Source organism: Pollachius pollachius (genome assembly GCF_949987615.1).
Source record: "Pollachius pollachius genome assembly, chromosome: 13".
In the NCBI taxonomy this organism is placed as follows: Eukaryota; Metazoa; Chordata; class Actinopteri; order Gadiformes; family Gadidae; genus Pollachius; species Pollachius pollachius.
This window is the reverse complement of record NC_136946.1, coordinates 7,915,844-7,936,141: the sequence shown is the minus strand read 5'-3', so window position 1 is coordinate 7,936,141 and position 20,298 is coordinate 7,915,844. Positions and strand designations below refer to the sequence as shown.

The 20,298-nt window shown below is 45.8% G+C and overlaps 1 protein-coding gene across 2 annotated transcripts in view; it reads left to right on the top strand.

Annotated features, from left to right (window-relative positions):
* Positions 1–20,298, top strand: part of ptk2aa (protein tyrosine kinase 2aa) — a 58,648-nt gene that overhangs the window by 7,507 nt on the left and 30,843 nt on the right. The window contains exons 1-8 of one of the 2 annotated variants that reach the window (XM_079749842.1): positions 2,027–2,156; positions 7,495–7,521; positions 12,191–12,438; positions 13,601–13,770; positions 14,896–14,983; positions 15,420–15,499; positions 16,096–16,158; positions 17,940–17,994. In XM_079749842.1, the coding sequence (XP_079605968.1) occupies positions 2,138–2,156; positions 7,495–7,521; positions 12,191–12,438; positions 13,601–13,770; positions 14,896–14,983; positions 15,420–15,499; positions 16,096–16,158; positions 17,940–17,994 (750 nt within the window). In that variant the 5' untranslated portion in view covers positions 2,027–2,137. Of the gene's footprint in view, positions 1–2,026; positions 2,157–7,494; positions 7,522–12,190; positions 12,439–13,600; positions 13,771–14,895; positions 14,984–15,419; positions 15,500–16,095; positions 16,159–17,939; positions 17,995–20,298 lie in introns of those variants that run through there. The other variant, XM_079749843.1, reaches the window with a different exon arrangement.

Below are 20,298 nucleotides of genomic sequence, written 5' to 3'. Positions count from 1 at the left end.
AGATCAGATTACCATGGTATATGTTAGAGAGAGAGAGAGAGAGAGAGAGAGAGAGAGAGAGAGAGAGAGAGAGAGAGAGAGAGAGAGAGAGAGAGAGAGAGAGAGAGAGAGAGAGAGAGAGAGAGAGAGAGAGAGAGAGAGAGAGAGAGAGAGAGAGAGAGAGAGAGAGAGAGAGAGAGAGAGAGAACACCTGCACATGAACCACAAGCATGACATCATGCTGCTCGCCCACTCACACACTTGGACAGACAGAGTTCTGCACACTTATTGTCTGTGCAGAACTGAAAGGTAGCTATTGTAGTGCTGCTGTGTGTCTGTGTCAGACTGCGTTTGTGTGCTTGTCTGTGCCCGTGTGTTTATGGGTTTATAATTAGTCATGACCAGGGTCATTGCAGTGATAAAGGCTTAATTGAGAAATCGATGACGACAGTGTCTGAGTGTGTGGCTAGGACACACACACACACACACACACACACAATATATATATAAAACAAATCAGCATTTACAACTCTATCACTAGATGGCGCTGTTAACAAACTGGAAAAAACTGAATCAAGTGTAATCAAATTGGAGAGACAGCGACAGAAGGAACATTAGGAGAGAGAGACAGAGGGGGAGAGAGAGAGAGAGAGGGCGAGAAAGAGGCAGCTTGATATTTTGGCCCAGTAATCCAGTGCCCTATTAATCTCCTTTACTTCTTGGCCCACGCACACACACGGACAAGCAGACGCACACGAACACACGCATGCACACACACAATTCAGCCTGTGCGTGTGTGGTCCGTGGAAAGTCCAGCCGTCCATCGCTTCAATCAAGTAACACTCCTACATGTTCAGGAACTTTCTAAAGAATATTATTTCCCCAGTTTAACCACAGATAACACATCTGGAAGATGTCTGAAATACTTGCCCGCACTCTCACAAATAGGGTGACCATGTTCCTGACAAAGAGTGTATGGTATTCTTATTGAGGACGTCACTAAGGAAACGTTTGTGAATGTTTGTCTCCTGATGTAGTTTTGCCATGGCTTTATTGTCATAGGCTTCCACTATAGTGTGTTAAATAATCCATATTGAGTCAATTCTCTCAGCGGCAGGACCATCTTTCTGGACCTTTCTTGACTATCTTTGTAGACCTTACCTTATTTGGTGACCACTTTGGACAGTTAGTTAACAAGCACACACGGGCTATGCTTCTACTATGCATCATCATACACACATTTTAAGTGTCGAGTTGAGACTGCCGCCACAATAGAAAATGGTTGAGTCTACTGCTTATGCTTTTTCATGTATTTATGGGCATTAATGTGTTGTTACTAGACGACAGCATGACACCTAATTATGTATCTGATGAATGAACTAATGAAAATGTAAATAAATATTTGAGATATACATGTATAGATCAGTTACATATGGGTTTCTTGAGTGGCGCTGAACCTCTGCATGTAAAGATGGCAGTGTGGAATGGTTTTGAAGGGTACTTTCAAGGACTATTACTCATAAGACAAGCACTAGGCTTTGCAGTTCTATTCTGAACATTATCTCAAAAGCCATGTGGAAAACACACACACCTACCCACGTAGGAACAATTAATATACCAGATCTCCCTCTCACTCTCTCCCTCTCTGTCTGTCTGCCTGCATCTGGCTCCTTCTCTCCCCCCTCTTCCCTCTCCTGGGACACAATGACACCCCCCCCCCTCCTCCCCCTCAATCATTATGTCACCCTACCCCCCCTCTCTCTCTCGCTCTCTCTCTCTCTCTCTCTCTCTCTCTCTCATAGGGTCTCTGTAGCAGTGGTAGAGGGGAACTCTACCACTCTCTCCCTCAGATGAGACTACATCCTCTGTCTCTCTCTGTCCCTCTCTCAGCATGTGTGTGCAGTAGTAGTAGTAGTAGTAGGAGTAATGTGGGAGGAGATCAGCCCTAAGCCGAGGCTCTTGGCAATCATTATTGTGTAAGCCAACAAGCGGAGCGCAGCGCAACCCAGCCCAGTTCAGACCAGCGTGGAGGAGCTTTGACTGGTCCTGGGACCACAGGAGCGTCAGACCACCCTGCCCTCCTTCACCCCCACTCGAGTCCTCTGTTCTCTCTCTTCTCGTAATTCCCTCAATATCTCCCTGTTAAAGAGTTGTTTTAATGGAGGGACTTTACCACGGTAAGTCTTTTTTTAGTAATATATATGTATACTTTTTTTCAATATACAATCAAAATCAAAACATACAACGTAGACGCATTATCTTTTCTTGTGGTTCATGCGTGTCTTTTCTTCCACGTTTGTGCCGAGGCTTGTGCGTCGGCGTCACAGTGCCGTGATAGGGGTCTGTTGTTGTGATATGATACATGTGTTTGCGTTGTCTCTGGTGTTTGTGCTGCTCGTTGACGGAGCATTAGAGACTGTTGAATGTCCTAAAGTTATAACTGTGAGTCCTTGTTATGTAGCCAGACACTTTTGATTTTAGATCCTCTTTTCTCTGGTCTCTTGGTTCCCTCTCTTCACTTTTCTCTTCTCACCTCAGTGAAGTCTATATTCACTTTATGTTGTTTACCGTTTTCATGGGTACTTAGAAAAACAACTCGCAATTATCCTTCTGTCGTTCCATCATCACCAATCCTACTCTGTTCTGATTGGTCCAGTTCATTGAGAGCGTATGAAAGGTGTCATCCTAATTCCTTCGATAGCTCTTATCTTCCAGACCAGCGTGTGATCCACTGCTACGCTACAGTATATTTTAGGACATGTTACGGCTAAGTCTTTGTGTGCATGTTTGTGTAGGTGGTACCTTGAAGTGTGTGTGTGTGTGTGTGTGGGGGAGGTTTTAATGCGGGTGTGGGAGGAATCAGTGTGTGTCAGAAGGAGATAACGACAACGTGTGGGTTGAGGTTGAATAGGTGCTCAAATACGTGCCCCGAAACCTGGTTACCACATGGACGGGCATCGTTCCCTGTAGTGCTGCAGTGGATTATTCTGGGATACAACGTGTATATTTAAGTATTATATCCACTCCATGCTGGTCCATGATTAAAGGCAGTGCTCTGAAACACAAGACTTCACTCAAAGCTCCCTAAATTCCCCTACAACAGGCGCACAATCTCCTGCATTTTTCCCCCTCTCCTTGGGTCTATCTGCCTCCTGTTATGTTTATGGTCCATGTTTGTGGTCATAGCCAGTTCAAACGCGGTCCTCTTGAAGCTTGTGGGCTATAAGATTGGGCCTGAATGTCTCAGACGGTCAACCGACGTGGTTCTGTTTATAGTAACCCCTATGGGGCTGGACATCTGCATGCAATATCTTCCACTCTTCCACACTTTTTTCTTCTTTTGCTAGTGCTTCAGTCTGAATTGCTTTACACTTGCTGCCGTGATAAGCCATGGCAGCCATTGACATGCCAGCTGATCAACAGTGTTTGTGTAGTTGTGGGTGTGTGTCATTTTGTTTTCGTGCAGATGGTTGATTGTGTGGTCATTCATCTGTTTTATTGTGCGTGTGTGTGTGTGTGTGTGTGCGTGTGTGCGTGTGCGTGTGTGTGTGTGTGTGATCTTATGAAAATTGTTGGAGTGTGCATCTAATCTCATTTTGAAAAGGGGGTGAGAACACGCGCACGCACACACACACACTTACTTCACAAGCGTGTCCCAACTCAGCCAGAAGGGTACAAATTAGCCATAGACCAGTGAGCCATAAAAGCTGACATTCTGCAGCACCACATAATCTCTCCTCTCCACCTCTCCCTCTACTCCTCTCCTCGCATCTCTCCTCTCCGTTCTTCCACCCTCTTCCTCCTCATCCAATTTCATGTCTCGTCCTCGTCCCCCTCTTTTTCTTCCTCTTTCCTCCTCTCTTCCATCATGCTAACCTGATATTTTCTTCTTCTTACTGGGACTTTTAGAAAAATCGTGAGGAGCAGATGTTCCGGGGCCCCTGTGCCAACGTGCGTGCTTGTGTGTGTGTGTGTGTGTGTGTGTGCGTGCGTGCCCACCCCGAAACCCCGCTCTCACAATCCATAGTTCTCTGTACCCCATAAACAGGAGGCACCCTTGTAACCTGACATGCAGTGATTTCCCTTTTTAAAAGAGAAGAGAAAGGAAGCGCGCCACAGATGGGTAGACAGGGCGATAGACTAAGAGCTATACACGCAGGGCAGATGGCGGGGCTGTAGTCTGTACCCCAGCGGCCCCGTGTAAATGTCATTACAGACCCTCTCAACCCCGGCTCTGTCACCGCGGGGCGACACATGAGCAGGTTAACATGGTCCACTCTGGTCCACTTAGCAGCACGGGGTCCCACCCCCTCCTCCATTCAAGGCCGGTCTGGTAACTCGATCGGTTGGTTGGCGGTACCTATGTCAACACGGAGAAGACTGCCCAAAACGTTACAGACTCAAGATCTTCTCTGTATCCAATGCAACATAATGCACAGGAATTTATGTTTTCGTGTTTTCCGACAACAGAATAAAAATATATTTAATAGAAGTTGAATCAATTTTAAATTATTAAAATGATAAATTGGGGAGCGGAGTGATTAAGTATTTGCTGCTCAAGCCGTAGGAGTATAAAAAGATGCGTGTTTCTAAGATTCAAGATACGAGAGTCAAGACTTTATTGCAGCGTCAGTGAGTCTGGATTGTAATTCACTTTAGTGCAGCCTAACAAAAAATACAAATAAAAAAACACAGAACTTGATTGACGGTTATGAGAGAGATGAAATGGATTCCAGAACAGTGCTTGCTGAGTTTAAGCCGAAGATGTGCAGCTCTAGCCTTTTCCTGCGAAGTGTGAGTGCGTCTGCGCAAGGCTAACCATAGCCTCAGGGTACGAGCTGTTTTATAAGGCAAGATGTTTCCCTAGACTCTTGTCAGACTAGTTCCTCAACATCGCTCTGACTGTGTGTGTGTGTGTGTGTGTGTGTGTGTGTGTGTGTGTGTTGTCCTCCCCGTTTATCGTACAAACCTCTGCAAAGCTGAAGGGTGATCCGTGTAAAGAGACAGAATCTGCTGATCAGCTTATTCTGGTCGCGAGCGAACCCGATCGCGCGTGTTTGCTGGGGATTATCAGTTTGTGTCGGTGATTCCAGCGCCGCATTTAAAATGCACCATTATGATAATCCTAATAAAAAAATCATGAGGCTACCCAAAAATGCCTAAAGGCCCCTATAGGGTGGGTTTATTTTCTCAATATTTAGTCAGATTCTGATGGTTTGTACCTTTTCATTTGCAAGAAATGCCTGAAATAATTTAACTACGCATCACCCCTCCTGGAGCCACATAAAGGATTGGCCTTCATGTTGCTTAGTAATACCCGGCAATAGTGACTTTACAGACGTTTATTTACATGAGAATCTTTGATTTTACCACTTTAAATGTCATGTAAATTCTAGTGTTGAAACTCAAAACATGAGCCACAATTTTGTGAGGGTGGGCGGGGCTGGAGAGAGTAGGGAGTGAGTAGGGAGACGGATGGGGGAGTTGGGACATAAACACTTTTTTCATTGACACCTGAGCTCCCTATAAATCAAAAATATTGCATGATGGACCTTTTTTAATACGAAGGTTAGCAATATGCTGATAGGAGTTGGATTCGGTAATGGGATCCAACCATTGACAAAAACACAATTAGGCGTGTTCGGTGTGTCCCTGGTGTCACATTACCACCAGGACTGTCAATACCCCAACATGGGGGATGTATAGTGTGAGTCACCTCCCTGGCGTTTCCTGTTTGTGTGGTCGTCATGTAGACCTTTCAGGGGCAATGACATCACTATCAGTGTTGACAACATATACTACTGTCAAACCCCATGAGTGTTGGTTGGTTTTTGTGTGTGTGTGTGTCTCTTTCGGTGCACTCTGCATAGGGTCGGTTTTTGCAAGAGCATTATCCGTTTGACCCCTAGTGTGTGTGTGTGTGTGTGTGTGTGTGTGTGTGTGTGTGTGTGTGTGTGTGTGTGTGTGTGTGTGTGTGTGTGTGTGTGTGTGTGTGTGTGTGTGTGATGAACCCACACACTTAACCACCCGGCCTCTTTCTTTAGTTCGTGCTGTTATCAGAGGAAAGGGATGTATGGATGTATACTGGTTGGGGGTCTTTCAGGGTCTAGAGTTTCTAAAAGGTTCTTCCAGGCTTCCTGTTGGAGACGGGGGAATACATCCGCTTATCGTCCTAATCTGCAGCACAGCGGATGTGGACACTGCTGTGTGTGTGTGTGTGCGTGTATGTGTGTGTGTGTGTAACAGCACCTGGGTCGTCTGGAGTCTAGAGACTCTGAAACCGCCAAATAAAACTACTTTCCAAATAATATCTTTAATTGAAGGTTGAGTCTTTACCGGAATTTTCCCATCCAACCTCTGGAGACATTATTGACATATGTGTGCAATAGTTGTATATGATGCATATGTGTGAGCTGAGCTCGTGTATCAAGACCTAGAGCTTCAGAGTGTGTGAGGTCACAACCGTCCCGTGGTAGTAATGACGCCTGTGCATAGGGGGTGCTGTTTCACCAGGTTGAATACTGTAGGCATGGTTCACTTCTTATAGAGTGGCGAAGTCACGCCCCTTCCGGTAGAGCCCATGGGACCTATGAGATCGAAAAATATGAATGGGTTTCAATGGAGAGAAAGTAATTATCTTCTGGTCCCAGTCTTTATATGCCCGGATTACACATGTTGTTTGTGGATTTAAATGATAATTTTTCATGTCAAGAGTTTGACCGTTTATTGTGCAATTGTTCAGTTAAAGACTGTAGAGAAAACACAATGAGAAAGACTACACGTCTCGTATGTGACGTCATGCTCCCTGCGACTGGCGTGGACAAGACCGACAATCTCCCCATCGGCATAACGGAAACTCTCAACATGGCCCGACATATAATGGTTTTCACCTCTTTCGATGCTGTTATCCTCCCCTCGGAAAAAGCGGTGAAGTGGAGCAGAGAGATCGCCATGTCTGTACCAGAGTGGTGGTGACACATATCATTCGCGTCGAGAGCAGCAAGGGGCTGTAGTTCACAAAGCGGCCTCATACAAAACCTAACATTATCAGACTTCTTCTTGAATTTTTTTTGTTTTCTTTGCATGAAAAAAATATCATTTAAATCCACAAACAACATATGTGTAATCCGGGGCATATAAAGACTGGGACCAGAAAATAATTACTTTCTCTCCATTGAAACCCGTTCATATTTTTCGATCTCATAGGTCCCAACGGCTCTACCGGAAAGAGCGTGACTTTGCCACTTTATAGTGAACAGATAGGAGCCATGTTATACTGTGTATGTGTCCCTTTATTAATATGTAAGGGACAAGCAGAAAGAAGAAACATTGACTGTTGCAGAAGCAGTGTCAGATGAATGTACAGGTGGCCATAGCCAAAGCTTATTACCAACAACAATCCTTTGATGGGCATTTATAGTTCACAAAATCATTTAGGTTACATGTTAAAGTTAAAAAATATATGAATATAGCTCTATGTCATCTAACGATACCTATCTGTTTTTTGTCTTTCAGATATTTCAAGGATTGTCTACTACACAGGTGAGCAATGTATTTCCTGAATCCATAATCATTCAGATGAATCAGTAGAAATAGGATCGTGGGGTTCGGGGGGTGTGACTCTGGTTCTGCGATCAAATCCCAATGTCCGACGTCAACCTGTAGGCAAGAGCCTCGCACCTACCACCTGATTGGGAAATACAAAAAAGCTAATAATGAGGCTTATTTTGAAGAAGCATCTGCTGAATGACTTCAAATGAATTGTTATTCTTAATTGAAGAGGTAAGTGCATGCAAAGGATTATGAGGAGACATAAATCACATAATATAGTAACACCATAGACAAAAGATATTGTGTGTGTGAATGGTGAAGCCACTGTGTTCTTTAATCTAGTTGTCATCCTTGTGAGAGCTGGAGGCTAATCACTTAATTCCAGTGAAATATTCATAGATTCAAAGGGAAGAACATCTAAGCAAACGTGTGTGTGTGTGTGTAATCATCTTTATGGGGATCTCATTACCGTGACAGACTGAACAGTGCGCAAGTAAGGGTGCAAGTCATTATATGATAACCATTTCAAACACACACACACACACACACACACACACACACACACACACACACACACACACACACACACACGGCCTTACACACACACACACAGACACACACACACAGCCTTCCATACACACACACCCACCAGACAGACTGTGTGAAGCAACAACAACATGTGAAATGTGTTTATGTTCTTCCGCAATAAGCTCCCAGACGCTAATTGTGTTCACTGTGTTGACAGGGTGTGAACAGTAGTTGGTGTTCCCCGTGGTTCCCTGTCCGCCGTATGGCTTTGTAGGCTTTTCTAGTCCACTGTCCCACTCGCTGGCCTGATTTCTGGATGTTTTGACACATGGAGGCAAACAGGGAAGCGGCATTGGGTCGATAAGGGGGTGTGGGTGGGGGGGGGGGGGGGGGGGGGGGCTGCTCTTGGCTCCCTCCCAGAAGAGCTCTTCCCATTCACACTCACATCCGGCCCCACTGACAAAAGGTTTTCTATGGGGGAGACACACACACACACACACACACACACACGTGCACAGTCTCACACACACATGTGCACAGTCACACACACAACTCCCGCCTAATCTTCATATTAATAGCCGATGCCTGAGATGGAACACACACACACACACACACACACACACACACACACACACACACACACACACACACACACACACACACACACACACACACACACACACACACACACACGCGCGCACAAGCACACATGCACAGATAAAACACACTTGATGTTGAGGTCTGCTGAGCATGTCTGGTCAGTGAGATAACGGGGGAAGTCAATTGTGTGTGTGTGTGTGTGTGTGTCCGATGGTTTGCTCTGTATAAATGTCTTTTTGATTTACAACTGACATCTGGCTGATTATAGCAACAAACTTTCACACACTGGCACTTTAGCACACTATTGTACAGAAGCCACATGAAGGTATGTATACAATCCCACTCGCACACACTCACACACTTTTCATTAAACTGACATTTGAAAAGGTAACCCGATAGCTGACCTAATGAATTTATATATAAATAACCTGATCATAATCCTCCCCGGTTATGCTAATAATTAACATGCTCCCCGTGAGGGCTAACGATATCTTAGCATCTTAGGATAGCTGACAGCCCAAAAAATCCCAGAGCAACAGCGCTGGTGGGCGGGGCCTCAGAGGGGGGGTCACTCGGGATAGAAATTATTTGCATATAAATGAACTGTAGCTCCGCCCCCTCTCACCATGCTGGCCACACCCCTCTCTCTCTCTCTCTCTCTCTCTCTCTCTGGCTCTCTCCCTTTCTGTCTCTCACCCTATTCTGTACTCCTGCCCTGCTGTCCAAACAGAAAAAATATTGCTCGCTCCCTTCCTTTCTTCTACTGCTCTCTCGCTCTCTCGTTCCTCTTTGACTTTCCCTTTTACTTTTGCAAGGGGAGGAAACTTGTCTCTCTCTCTCCCTCCCGCTCTCTCTACTCCTCTTTCTCACAGTTGTTGTTAGCGGCCTCATTACTTTTCTGCTTTCCTTTTTACTTTTTGCCATGGAGGAAAACTCTCGCTCTCCCTCCCTCTCTCTCTCTCTTTCTGCCATTGAACCGAATGTGGCACGACCCTCTGGATGTCTAATATTTGACACCGGGCTGTAGCTGTGAGCCAGGACACCAGGAACCCTCCCAGCCACCGCGTGATTAAAACTTAGAGGGACGACCAACCGACGTTTCCATGACGACCACCTGCCTAACATTAACCGTAACCACGTTTTTTTTCTCCCCCACTGGAGCGACCGAAAGCCAACTTCTAATCCACTCTGTGTGTGTTTGGCACGAGAGATCGACATCAGAACAGAGATGAAGGGGGACACGGGAGAGAGCGCGACAGTCCGATGATAGGGAGGAAGAGAGAGCGAGAGATGGAAGAGCTCCTCTTCCTGAGGTTTGTTACGTTAGCCGCCGTTATCGCAAGATGTAACGGACACGCACAAGCAAATTCTCTCCTTTGGAGTGCTGTTGTCCCGCTTCAACTTTGTTCAGCTTTCTTTTAAGTATTCAAAAACTTTTTTGGACTACAGGGGGGGGAAACTAGATCGGCTTAATTAATTTCCAGCTGACCAATGGTCTTTCTCCTGGTCGCTGCTGAGTCCTTTTTTCTGCTGCATCAGAGCACTTTGTTCCTCTGAGCACTCTGTTCTCTCTGAGCACAATGTTCCTCTGAGCACTCTGTTCCTCTGAGCACTCTGTCCACCCCGAGCGCTGTTCTTCAGTATCCGAGGAACGGGACGGAACAATGGCATTGGAACCATCGCCACGGTTACCTTTTTAAGCCCCTCTGCTGACCTTGAGCGATGGAGCACACTTGGCTGTCCTCTGAGACGTTCCGAGGGTGGAAATAACCTCAGTGGCGTCTGGTATCTGGTGCAACACACATTCAAGACGCCCCCTGAAGACCACTCGACGTATGGCAGCGGGACATCAACGCGTCGAGTGGTGAATGCGTGACACGTGCGAATACCGTGCGTGTGTGACTTTGAATGACACCATCTGTAGACTGTGGTCGTGTCATAATGCGTGGTGGCGGGGAGACCTCCGGGTCTGTGTCTGCCCTCGGGCAGACGGACAGACAGAGGACGGACAGGCTGGCATGCGTCTCCATGGACACCAGCGGCTGTAGCCCTTTCCCCATGTGCTGGGATAGAGGAGGTACGCGGTGGGGCTTGGCTACCTGGTTTGGGTTGTCTCTGTGGGCATTTGGGGGGGCACACACACACACACACACACACGCACTGAATGGCTTTGCTTTGATTACGCTTAGCCTTTCGCCTCTGCTTGTTTAAAGTGCATTTCATTTCACAATGTCCATCAGCCGCTGTAGAATCCCTCAACAAAAACCGCTACAGAGAATCAAGGCTTGCAAACGTCTCTCCTGTATGAGTCAAGAAGCACGGAATGGTTCAAAGTACAATTGTGAAATCTGACTCCATTTGGAATATAGCCAAACTAATTATGAGGCAAAACTGGTGCGTGCGTGTGTGCGTGAGAGCGGAAATCAGTAAATACCGTTGACCTTATGCCAGCCATTGAATCTTCGATCTGTTCCAGTCTTCTCTGCTCTCCTCCGGCCGCTGCCTCCCTCGGGGTCCCAGCGGTCTTTACTCTCGGCCCGCTGGAGGCGCACCTGCGTGTGCAATGTGCGTCGGGTTTCTTCCCCGGCGCAGGTGTAATTACCTGCTGAAGCATATCGACTTCCCTCTAATAGCCAAGAAAGGAGGGAAGAGAATGGAGGGGGGGAGAGACGGCGGTGGTGAATACCTTTCTCTCTCTGGATCTCTCCCGGGAGACCAAGCAGTCTTGAATCCTTTATACTTTACAATGCGCCAAGAGGGTATAGCATGTTCTCCTTTTAACGCCTTGTACGCTAGAATCCCCAGATTGTGTTATTTGTCAGACAACACACTCTCGGTTCTCGCAGTCAGGAGGACATGTGGTCATGTGTTGAGAACCTCCACACATGCTCACGCCGTCATTTTGGAGAAAGCAGAACCGTGCATCGGTGCCTTGTTACCGAGCCCTGCTATAGCGGGCGCCTTTTTCCAAAGGGGCTGGCAGTCATTTGAGAACGCAGGTCATCAAAGAGCAGGTGAGGGCCGGGGCGCGTCTTGTTCAAGGAAGCTCACAGGTTAAGCTCTGTCTGACGGGGAGATTAAAACCAGGAAACTGCCGGCTGGTAATCGAACACCCTAAACATGACTGTTAACAATAAAATGCGTCATCAACGGTAAATGGTAAATGGACTGCAGTTATTTAGTGATTTTCTAACCAGGGGCCACACAAATTTCTTTTCAATATTGCCTAACATTTACCAATTCATTCCCACATTCACACACCGACGGCGGTGGCAGGCACGCAAGGCGACAGCCAGCTGGTCGGGAGCCGTTAGGGTGAGGTGTCGTGCTCAGAGACACCCCGACCGGGAATCGAACTAGCAACCTTCCGGTTAGCAGCCAAGCCGCTCCACCTCCTAAATGAGTGTGGACATTAGGGATCGTACCCAGTACCTTATCCGGACCACTACACTTTACCATCCCTCCCCTTCCTCTCTCCTCTATCCACGCGTCGCCTGACCTTATCCCTCTGTGTGTCTCCCCTTCGTCCCAGAATATGACCGACACCTAGCGGCGGTATCGTCAGGGAAGACCATGGCGACGGCCTACCTGGAGCCCAGCCTTAACCACGCCCTGCTGGCCGACGGCAAGTCCCGGCTGAGCGCGGGGGTGTCGGAGCGCGCCATCGCGGGCGGCTCGGTGGAGAGGGTGCTGAAAGTCTTCCACCACTTTGAGTCCAACACGGACGTGCACAGCAGCTGGTCGTCCAACATCCGATACGGAGACGCCACCGATGTCCGGGTGAGTTCACGCACGCACGCACGCACGGGAAGTTTTAAAACAAACACACACGTTGGGAAGGCAAATGCAATTGGTTCCACCCAAAGGTGCTGGGATCAGGTTCAACTGGGGCCTTTCCTCCTAAGAGGAAACACACGAATTGGTTAAGTTACTCGGGTCAGGTCACTGAGCACAAAGCTTTTGATAGACTCCATCGAGGGTAGAGATTTTTCATAACTCTCTGTTTTCAGTTTATTTGTATGAGGCTGGTTTTGCAAAACGATAACACCGTGACCACGGTTTACCCATGGCGATGGTTGGTCAGCACATTGCGCATGCGCCAGAAACCTACAAACAATGGCAGACTACCGGTGTGTTTACGCATTGGGTTTAATTGCACGTTTACGAGTCAACCTAGCCTAACTTCATCATAACACTGACCTACGGTGTTGATGTTGAAGAAGCCCATCAATGCGCCCTCTCCTACTAATCTTTTCTGTGGTGCTTGGTACGGGAGTTTTACCGCCAACTATTGGCCTGGCAGGCTTATGCGATTGTTTGGAATATTTCTTGCAACCTCTTTTGGGCAAGATATTTTCTTTGACAACGTCGAGGTCGACATAATGCTTTTTTGAACGAGGCCTGAATGGATTCTAAGTGAATGCCACAAGCTACTTCTGTGTTTAACCGGCTAGGACAGCAATGTGAAAGTGGGATAACCAGCCTTGGAGACATGCTTTTCCTTCAGCTTTGTAACCTTCTCGTGCCATTGAAACCTCTGCTCGCCATGTTGTTGAGGCTATGGGCGGGCTGTTGAGTCTGGGGCTCTGCAGCAGTGGAATAGTTTGGCTTTCTGTCGGGCGTCCTCAGTCAAGGTCTCTACTGTCGCTTCTGATTTTGCACATGTAGCATGGAGTGAGTGTTATACAAGCACATACACTCAGCCTTTAGGGTGTGTGTGTGTGTGTGTGTGTGTGTGTGTGTGTGTCACCTACTACCTTGTAGATGGGCTTTGGGCAATGTGAAATGACACATGGTTAATGCTCAGTTGAGTCAATAATTGAGTTTCTTGTCGTTTATTGTGTAAAAAGTGCATTGTTTCTGCATTTTTGCATACAAAGGTACGCAAAAAATGTCATTTATATTTGAAAATAGTTTTAAAATTATGTTTTTCTTCTTCTAGGGAATCATCCAGAAGATTCTGGACATCCACAAAGTGCGCTGGACTGCCTGCTTCGGCCTGCGCCTCACCAACAGCCAATCAGCAGACGAGGTCCACTGGCTCCACCCAGATCTGGGCGTGTCCCACGTCAGAGAGAACTACGAACAGCCACAGCCACAGGAAGAGTGGAGGTGAGAAATCGGAGGAGTCTGAAGTTAGTCCAAAAGAAGCTCCCGTAGGTATGGTAAGATTCCAGCTCCCGGGGACTTTGTGACGTCATCACCCTCGTTCTCGTCGTCCAATCAGCACAAAGTTGACGACTTCTTTATAAAATGTTGTGGTTGTGGATAGGCAGTTGCTGTTCTCATCGTCCATATACGGGTTTAGTTAATCTAATTATATTTTTGCATTAATAAGAGAGTAAATAATCAATCATTAACATTTTTACGTGAATAAAACTACAAAAAGAAAATACTTGCAGAATTTATATTTATATATACTTAAGTGTCCACTATGCTTTATTTGCTCTGTGCGGGAGCACAACAAATAAATCCAGAATCACAATATATTCAAATTCCGTTTGTCAAGACTTGTCTAAGGGGCGGTGAATTCGCAGTCAGTTCCTAGTATTTGTGTCTACTGCTCAGCTCTGCTGTTGTAGACCTTTTGTTCTCTCTGGCGCAGAAGTGATTTAGCACCAGGAGTTGAGCACCATACCAAAGCCGGTCCGACCACACCTGCCGTATGGCGAGCAGGGGGTCTTTGTGTAGTTAAGTGTGGCGACACCGCCTTCTGCCTGGGTTTGGTTAGTGGGCTAAGTTAGTGTGTGTGTGCGTCTGTATGTATTATATGTGCTCTTCATAGAGGTGGGCTTTGGGTCTTAATGCTATTGTCGGGCCGAGAGACCTTTTGGACCTCAGGGATAAAGAGAGGGGGAAAGGAGCAGATGCTTTCTTTGTGTGGCTAAGTCAACAACCCTGTGTCTCTGAGCCCTGCTTGGGCCAGGCAGCAACCTCACAGCCCTGTTTGTTGTGGTATTGTGGTGACATTAGTCTTGAAATTATGATATATTAATATATATAAAAGGGTCGTTTTGGTGTTAATTTTTTTATAATTGGAGATGCAGATTGATATTGTTGAAATATTATATTTGTATGTAATTGTGAAAAAAGCTATTCTCGTCTAATTCTATATTTTGTTGTTATAAAACGTCAATGTAATTACACTCTGATGGATTGTTCGGGATAAGATATATATATTCGTAGGTCAGAGAATCTCTATTCAAATGGTGGCCTCTACCTCCCTTCCTTGTGCAGATATGAGCTGAGGATCAGATACCTCCCTAAGGGCTTTCTGCAGCAGTTCAATGAAGACAAGACCACACTCAATTACTTCTACCAACAGGTACACACACACACACACACACACACACACACACACACACACACCTTGAAATGTCTGATTGATGGATTTGTTTGCTACTGATGAAAACTGAAGCTGTGAGTGATTACGTATCAGGGTCAGCTGGTCAATGTTTACACAGCAAATACAACAATTGGGCTTGTTCATCACAGTGCATCATGGGTAAAATTCTAAATGGTCTTGCATGAGAAACGCAGTGGCAGTTTCAAACACAACAACGACGAAACATTCCTAAACAGTGACCTAGTGAACACCATTACTACCAATAACGTTCATACTGCTTTACTTCCAAAATGGAGGTATTGAGAGTCATTGCGATGTGCTTTCAAGAGGTTCTACCCTACTTTATATCCATGCATGCTTTTTTTGCCTGTGTGTGTGTGTGTGTGTGTGTGTGTGTGCGTGTGTGTGTTGTCAGGTGAAGAACGACTACATGACCGAGAAAGGGGATCAGGTGGATCAGGATGTAGCACTGAAGCTGGGCTGTCTGGAGATCAGGTATGGAGAGCAATCACTGCTCATCTGCTGTCCGTCATCTCAGCCATTAACATGATCTCCACCCCCCCCCAATGGACACTGATATGTGCATTTATCTCCATCACCCGACAGCACTCGGCACAGAAGGAACAGTAGTTTGAAAATGATGGCCATTATTCGGGCCAGTGCCTAATGCTTTAACATGATTCAGTGAAACTAAACCTGGACTCAAAGCAATATTTCAACCCTTTTTGCCTGTTGGGCGTGGTATCCCCTTACCCACCGTCTAATACATGTAAAGAACACCCTACATGTAAAGAACATGTAGGGTGTTCTACATGTAATGAACAACTTGCCAATTTGTATGACCCTCTGGTGATTATGAACCGATACATTTTTGACCTCCTGTTTGCTTCACTGGATTTTTTTACTAAAACTGTCACATCTATTTGTGTTTGAGGCATATTTTTCAATCAAGTCTCGGCTTTATGACTTGTATGGTATTAACCAACTCTAATCCTCGTGGTCTACTGCATGTTATGAACTTTGGGTTGAACATCCTTTGAGTCAGGCTGACCCGGTCTCCTCTCCATCGTTCTGTTTGGCTTTTCCTACAGGAGGTTCTTCCGAGAGATGAGGGGGAATGCTCTGGATAAGAAGTCCAACTATGAGCTACTGGAGTGAGTATCTTTCCCTTAAACAGCTCATGTGTGTTGCCGTGTTTAGCTCCCGTCGTATGGTAAAAAACATTAAGTGACGGAATTTCTTGCCTAACTAATCGCCACAACACCAATGACAACATAATACAATATCAAACCATGAGAATTATTTAGACGCAACGGGAGCTTAGAGCAGAAGGAGTATTGTAACAGTATTTTTCTTTTGTTGTTGCTGAAAGAGTGAATATTAAATCTGAACCTCAAAGACAAACTGTGAGTAAATCGCTCCCCGCCACAACCAGTATATTTTATTCTAAAATGCTATTTTGGGACATAGGTTGGAAAATGAAAGGGAAAAATACATTCAATTATTTACGCAATGCGTTAACAGTTGCATTAGAAATCATACATTGATTTGTATGAATGCTTAATATATTCACGCATTCATTAGCTATTTAGAGGCAATTCTTTCCCTCTTTAATAATAATACGTTTTATGTGTTATTACATAACTTTCATTCAAGTAATCCAAATTTCAAAGTGCTATACCGGGCTAAAACCAAACATAAAAGTAGGACTTAAAGATGATAATGCTGACTGAAAAACTAACTAGGACCGACCGAATACCATCCTATATAAAAAGGACTTCAGTAGCGTTTGCTCATTAGATAAACACTTGCTATTGGATGTCAATGGGGCCCATTAAGAGGCTGGCGCCCTAGCGGGGTTCTCCACTAACGATGTTAAATACTAATGAGCGTCCCCTGTCCATACCGAGACTGTCTGTCTGTCCGCCCTAACGAGCTTTCCCCATCGGCAGACGGCCCCTTGTCATCTAGATCTATGGCTGCTCTCAGTAACTTTCCCTTCTTTCTTTCCCTCTCTTCCAACCTCCTTTGTCCCGTTGGTCTGTTTATTCGTCTGTCATCTCTCTCTCTCTCTCTCTCTCTCTCTCTCTCTCTCTCTCTCTCTGTCTCTCTCTCTCTCTGCTCTGTCTCTCGCTCGGTTAATTGCATCAATATGGTACACCATGGTTGTTTGAGGCCAAGTGAGAGTCGGAGAGTACGGCACTGTTATTCAAGGCATATTTTTCCTCCCATGATTTATACCTAAGCATTATTTATATTACGCCTCGTAAAGTTTACCACTTTATGAACTGAGGTAAGTCATTAGTGCCGCGGTTGAGTATCTTTTTCTCCCCATGCTCTTTCTCCCGCTCCTTTTCTCTCTCTCCCTCTCCTCTATTCCGACCTCTCCTTTTCTCTCTTTTTCTCTCTCTCCCTCTCCTCTCTTCCTCACTCTCCTTTTCTCTTTCCCTCCCTCTCCTTTTCTCTCTCCCTCTCCTCTTTTCCGCCTTCTTCTTTTCTCTCTCCCTCCCTCTCCCTCGCTCCCTTTCATCTCACGCGCTCCCACTCTTGCTCACTCTCTCGCACTCTCCCTCCCTCCCTCCTCTCTCTCTCCTCTCCCTCCAGTCTCTCCCTCCCTCCCTCCCTCCCTCCCTCTACTTTTCTCTCTCCATTTTCTCTCCCTCCCTCCCTCTCCTTCCTCTCGCTCTCCCTCCTCTCTCACCCTCTGTCTCCTTTCTCTCTCTCCCCCCTCCCCCTTCTCTCCCTCGGATAGTGTTGGTATGCTGGAGTACATCCGATGAGCGTCTTGTCTGATTGAGCCATTAACATTCTTTACTGTGATTATGTTGTTTGACAGAACTTGGTGACGTTGCTCGCTATTTATGTTGCTTTACGAGCATGAGAAAATACCATATCTGTGTGACCATTTTCTTTTTATCTCTTTCCCCGACTACAGAAAGGACGTGGGTTTGAGGCGTTTCTTTCCCAAGAATCTGCTGGATTCGGTCAAGGTGAGGTCAACATTTGTCCCACAGTTGAACAGACGCAAATCCTCTCTAACAAGAGAAAACCAAACCAACTGGTTATTTCCTCTCTTGCCCGTCGCACAACAATTTCACCCCACATGTGTGTGTAGCAGAGGTCCTCTGCTACGATTTTTTTCCAAAGTAAAATCTGATTTGTCAGGCCAGACCCATCGTCGATCAGTCGTTGAATTCATTAACAAAATGATGTGGTATAAACGCTTGAAGACAATCAGTCTGCTTATCAGGGTTTCCCACAGCGGCCTATACCTCCGCAAAATGATAGACCGGCCGCTTCTCCAAAGGGATTAACCATTTGACGGGGATGTGTGTGTCCTTTCTGTCAGCTTCTGTATTCAATTTTACAGAAAGTGTACAGAAAGGTTACTTTTAGCCTTTATATATTATAATATTTCTAAAATAATGTATCGTACTTAAAAGTAATACAATACATCTATGAGGTGGATAGTGTTGGGGGAGGCTTGTAAAACCACATGTATCTATAGTATAGAGGTGTTGTGTCTGTATGGCTAGATAGATGGATAGATAGGTACTTTATTAGTATAAAGGCGAAAAAATACAATAAAGTAAGTGACATTAGAAAAAACAAAACACGTTTCCAAAAACGTAAATGCAAAATGTATACCAAAAGCCATTGCGGTGGCTTTGATTTGCATCGTTGGTCAGGCTACTTGTATTAAAACGCCTGGCTGCGAAAACTTGCAGGCTCATGGTGAGGTGAATCTACCTCGCGTACATTCATCAAGTCTTTATGAAGGCAGAACAGGGTTAGCGTTAGAACATTTATCCTGTTCATTCATAATTTGCAGCCCCCCCTTTTGGTGGAGGACGAGCCCACATAGTAAATCCCAGTTGTTATCACCCCATTTTGTTGAAAGTATCATGATGACTAGCAGAATGCAATGAAACACAAACCCCAACATTAATTATTCTGTCTCTAGAGCTTGTGCCCTGGTTTCCAGACGTGTGTGTGTGTGATTTGTCTTGGTGGAATGTGTGTCTGTGTGTGCATGAGTGTGTGAATAGAAAATCGAGCCACAGTCAGTGATAAATTTACGGCACGTGCAAATGTGGGTGTTAGGGAGTGTGTCTGTGTATGTGTGGGTTGGGGGGGAGTGTGTGTGTGTGTGTGTGTGTGTGTGTGTGTGTGTGTGTGTGTGTGTGTGTGTGTGTGTGTGTGTGTGTATGAATAAGGGGCCCACTGACCTGAAAAGGTCACCAGGCGAGCAGACAGATGGGTGTGTGTGTGGTGGGTTCTCTAAGATTACTGACTCCTGCCACTCCTCCCGCCTCTTACTCCTCCAGTGTTTCAATCACACCTCCTCCTCCTCCTCCACTCTTCCTCACCTCAGGGTGTCTCATATATGTTTGGTTGGATCGCTGGGGGTACACACCTTTTCATTCTGTGTCACTGGACTTGAACTTGCAACACACACACACACACACACACACACACACACACACACACACACACACACACACACACACACACACACACACACACACACACACACACACACACACACACACACACACACAGAGAGAGAGCGAGGCCGGAACAGATGGCTGTGGCAGTAAACATTGATTGATGGTAGTCGGTGGCTGAAATGTTTGAATGACTTTATGAGTCTATTCATGTTGTTGGTGGGGGGGGAGGGGAGGTCGGTGACCACAATAGACCCGAGATGCCTATATAGAAGGGCATTTAACATCCATCAATACACAGGCAGAGATTAACACTTCCATGTATGTTGTTCCCCCACCCACACACCAACACATACAGTTAATAAGCATCATTTTTCTTTCACTTTCAGTTCTTTGAAAAAAATTGTCACCCATTTCTTTGGGTTGAAGTAGCAGTAATGATCGAGTGTATAAATACACAAGATGAATAATGAATGAATTGCTTCCTGTGGGACAGGGAATGCGGCTGGGGTTAATAATTGATAGGATGTGCGTAAGTAGAGGTTAAGTGCGAATGAACTTCATTGTTTTTCCGATTGATAGAGTGAGCTGTGAGTCCTCTGTGTTAATTCAACAGCATCAAGGGGACCAGGCCACAATCTGCCAGTGTTGCTGAACACCGGCTTTGGGTCTCCTAGGGGGAATATGTAACAAGGGTTTTATATGACACTGAACAGGGAATGAAATGGATGCAAACATATAGCACTAGGGAGCCAGTGGTACACTAAAGGATTTGGCCAGAGTTACATGTTAATCGATGCAAATGTTCTTTTCATTGCCAGTCCTGCAAATCAAACATAACACAGC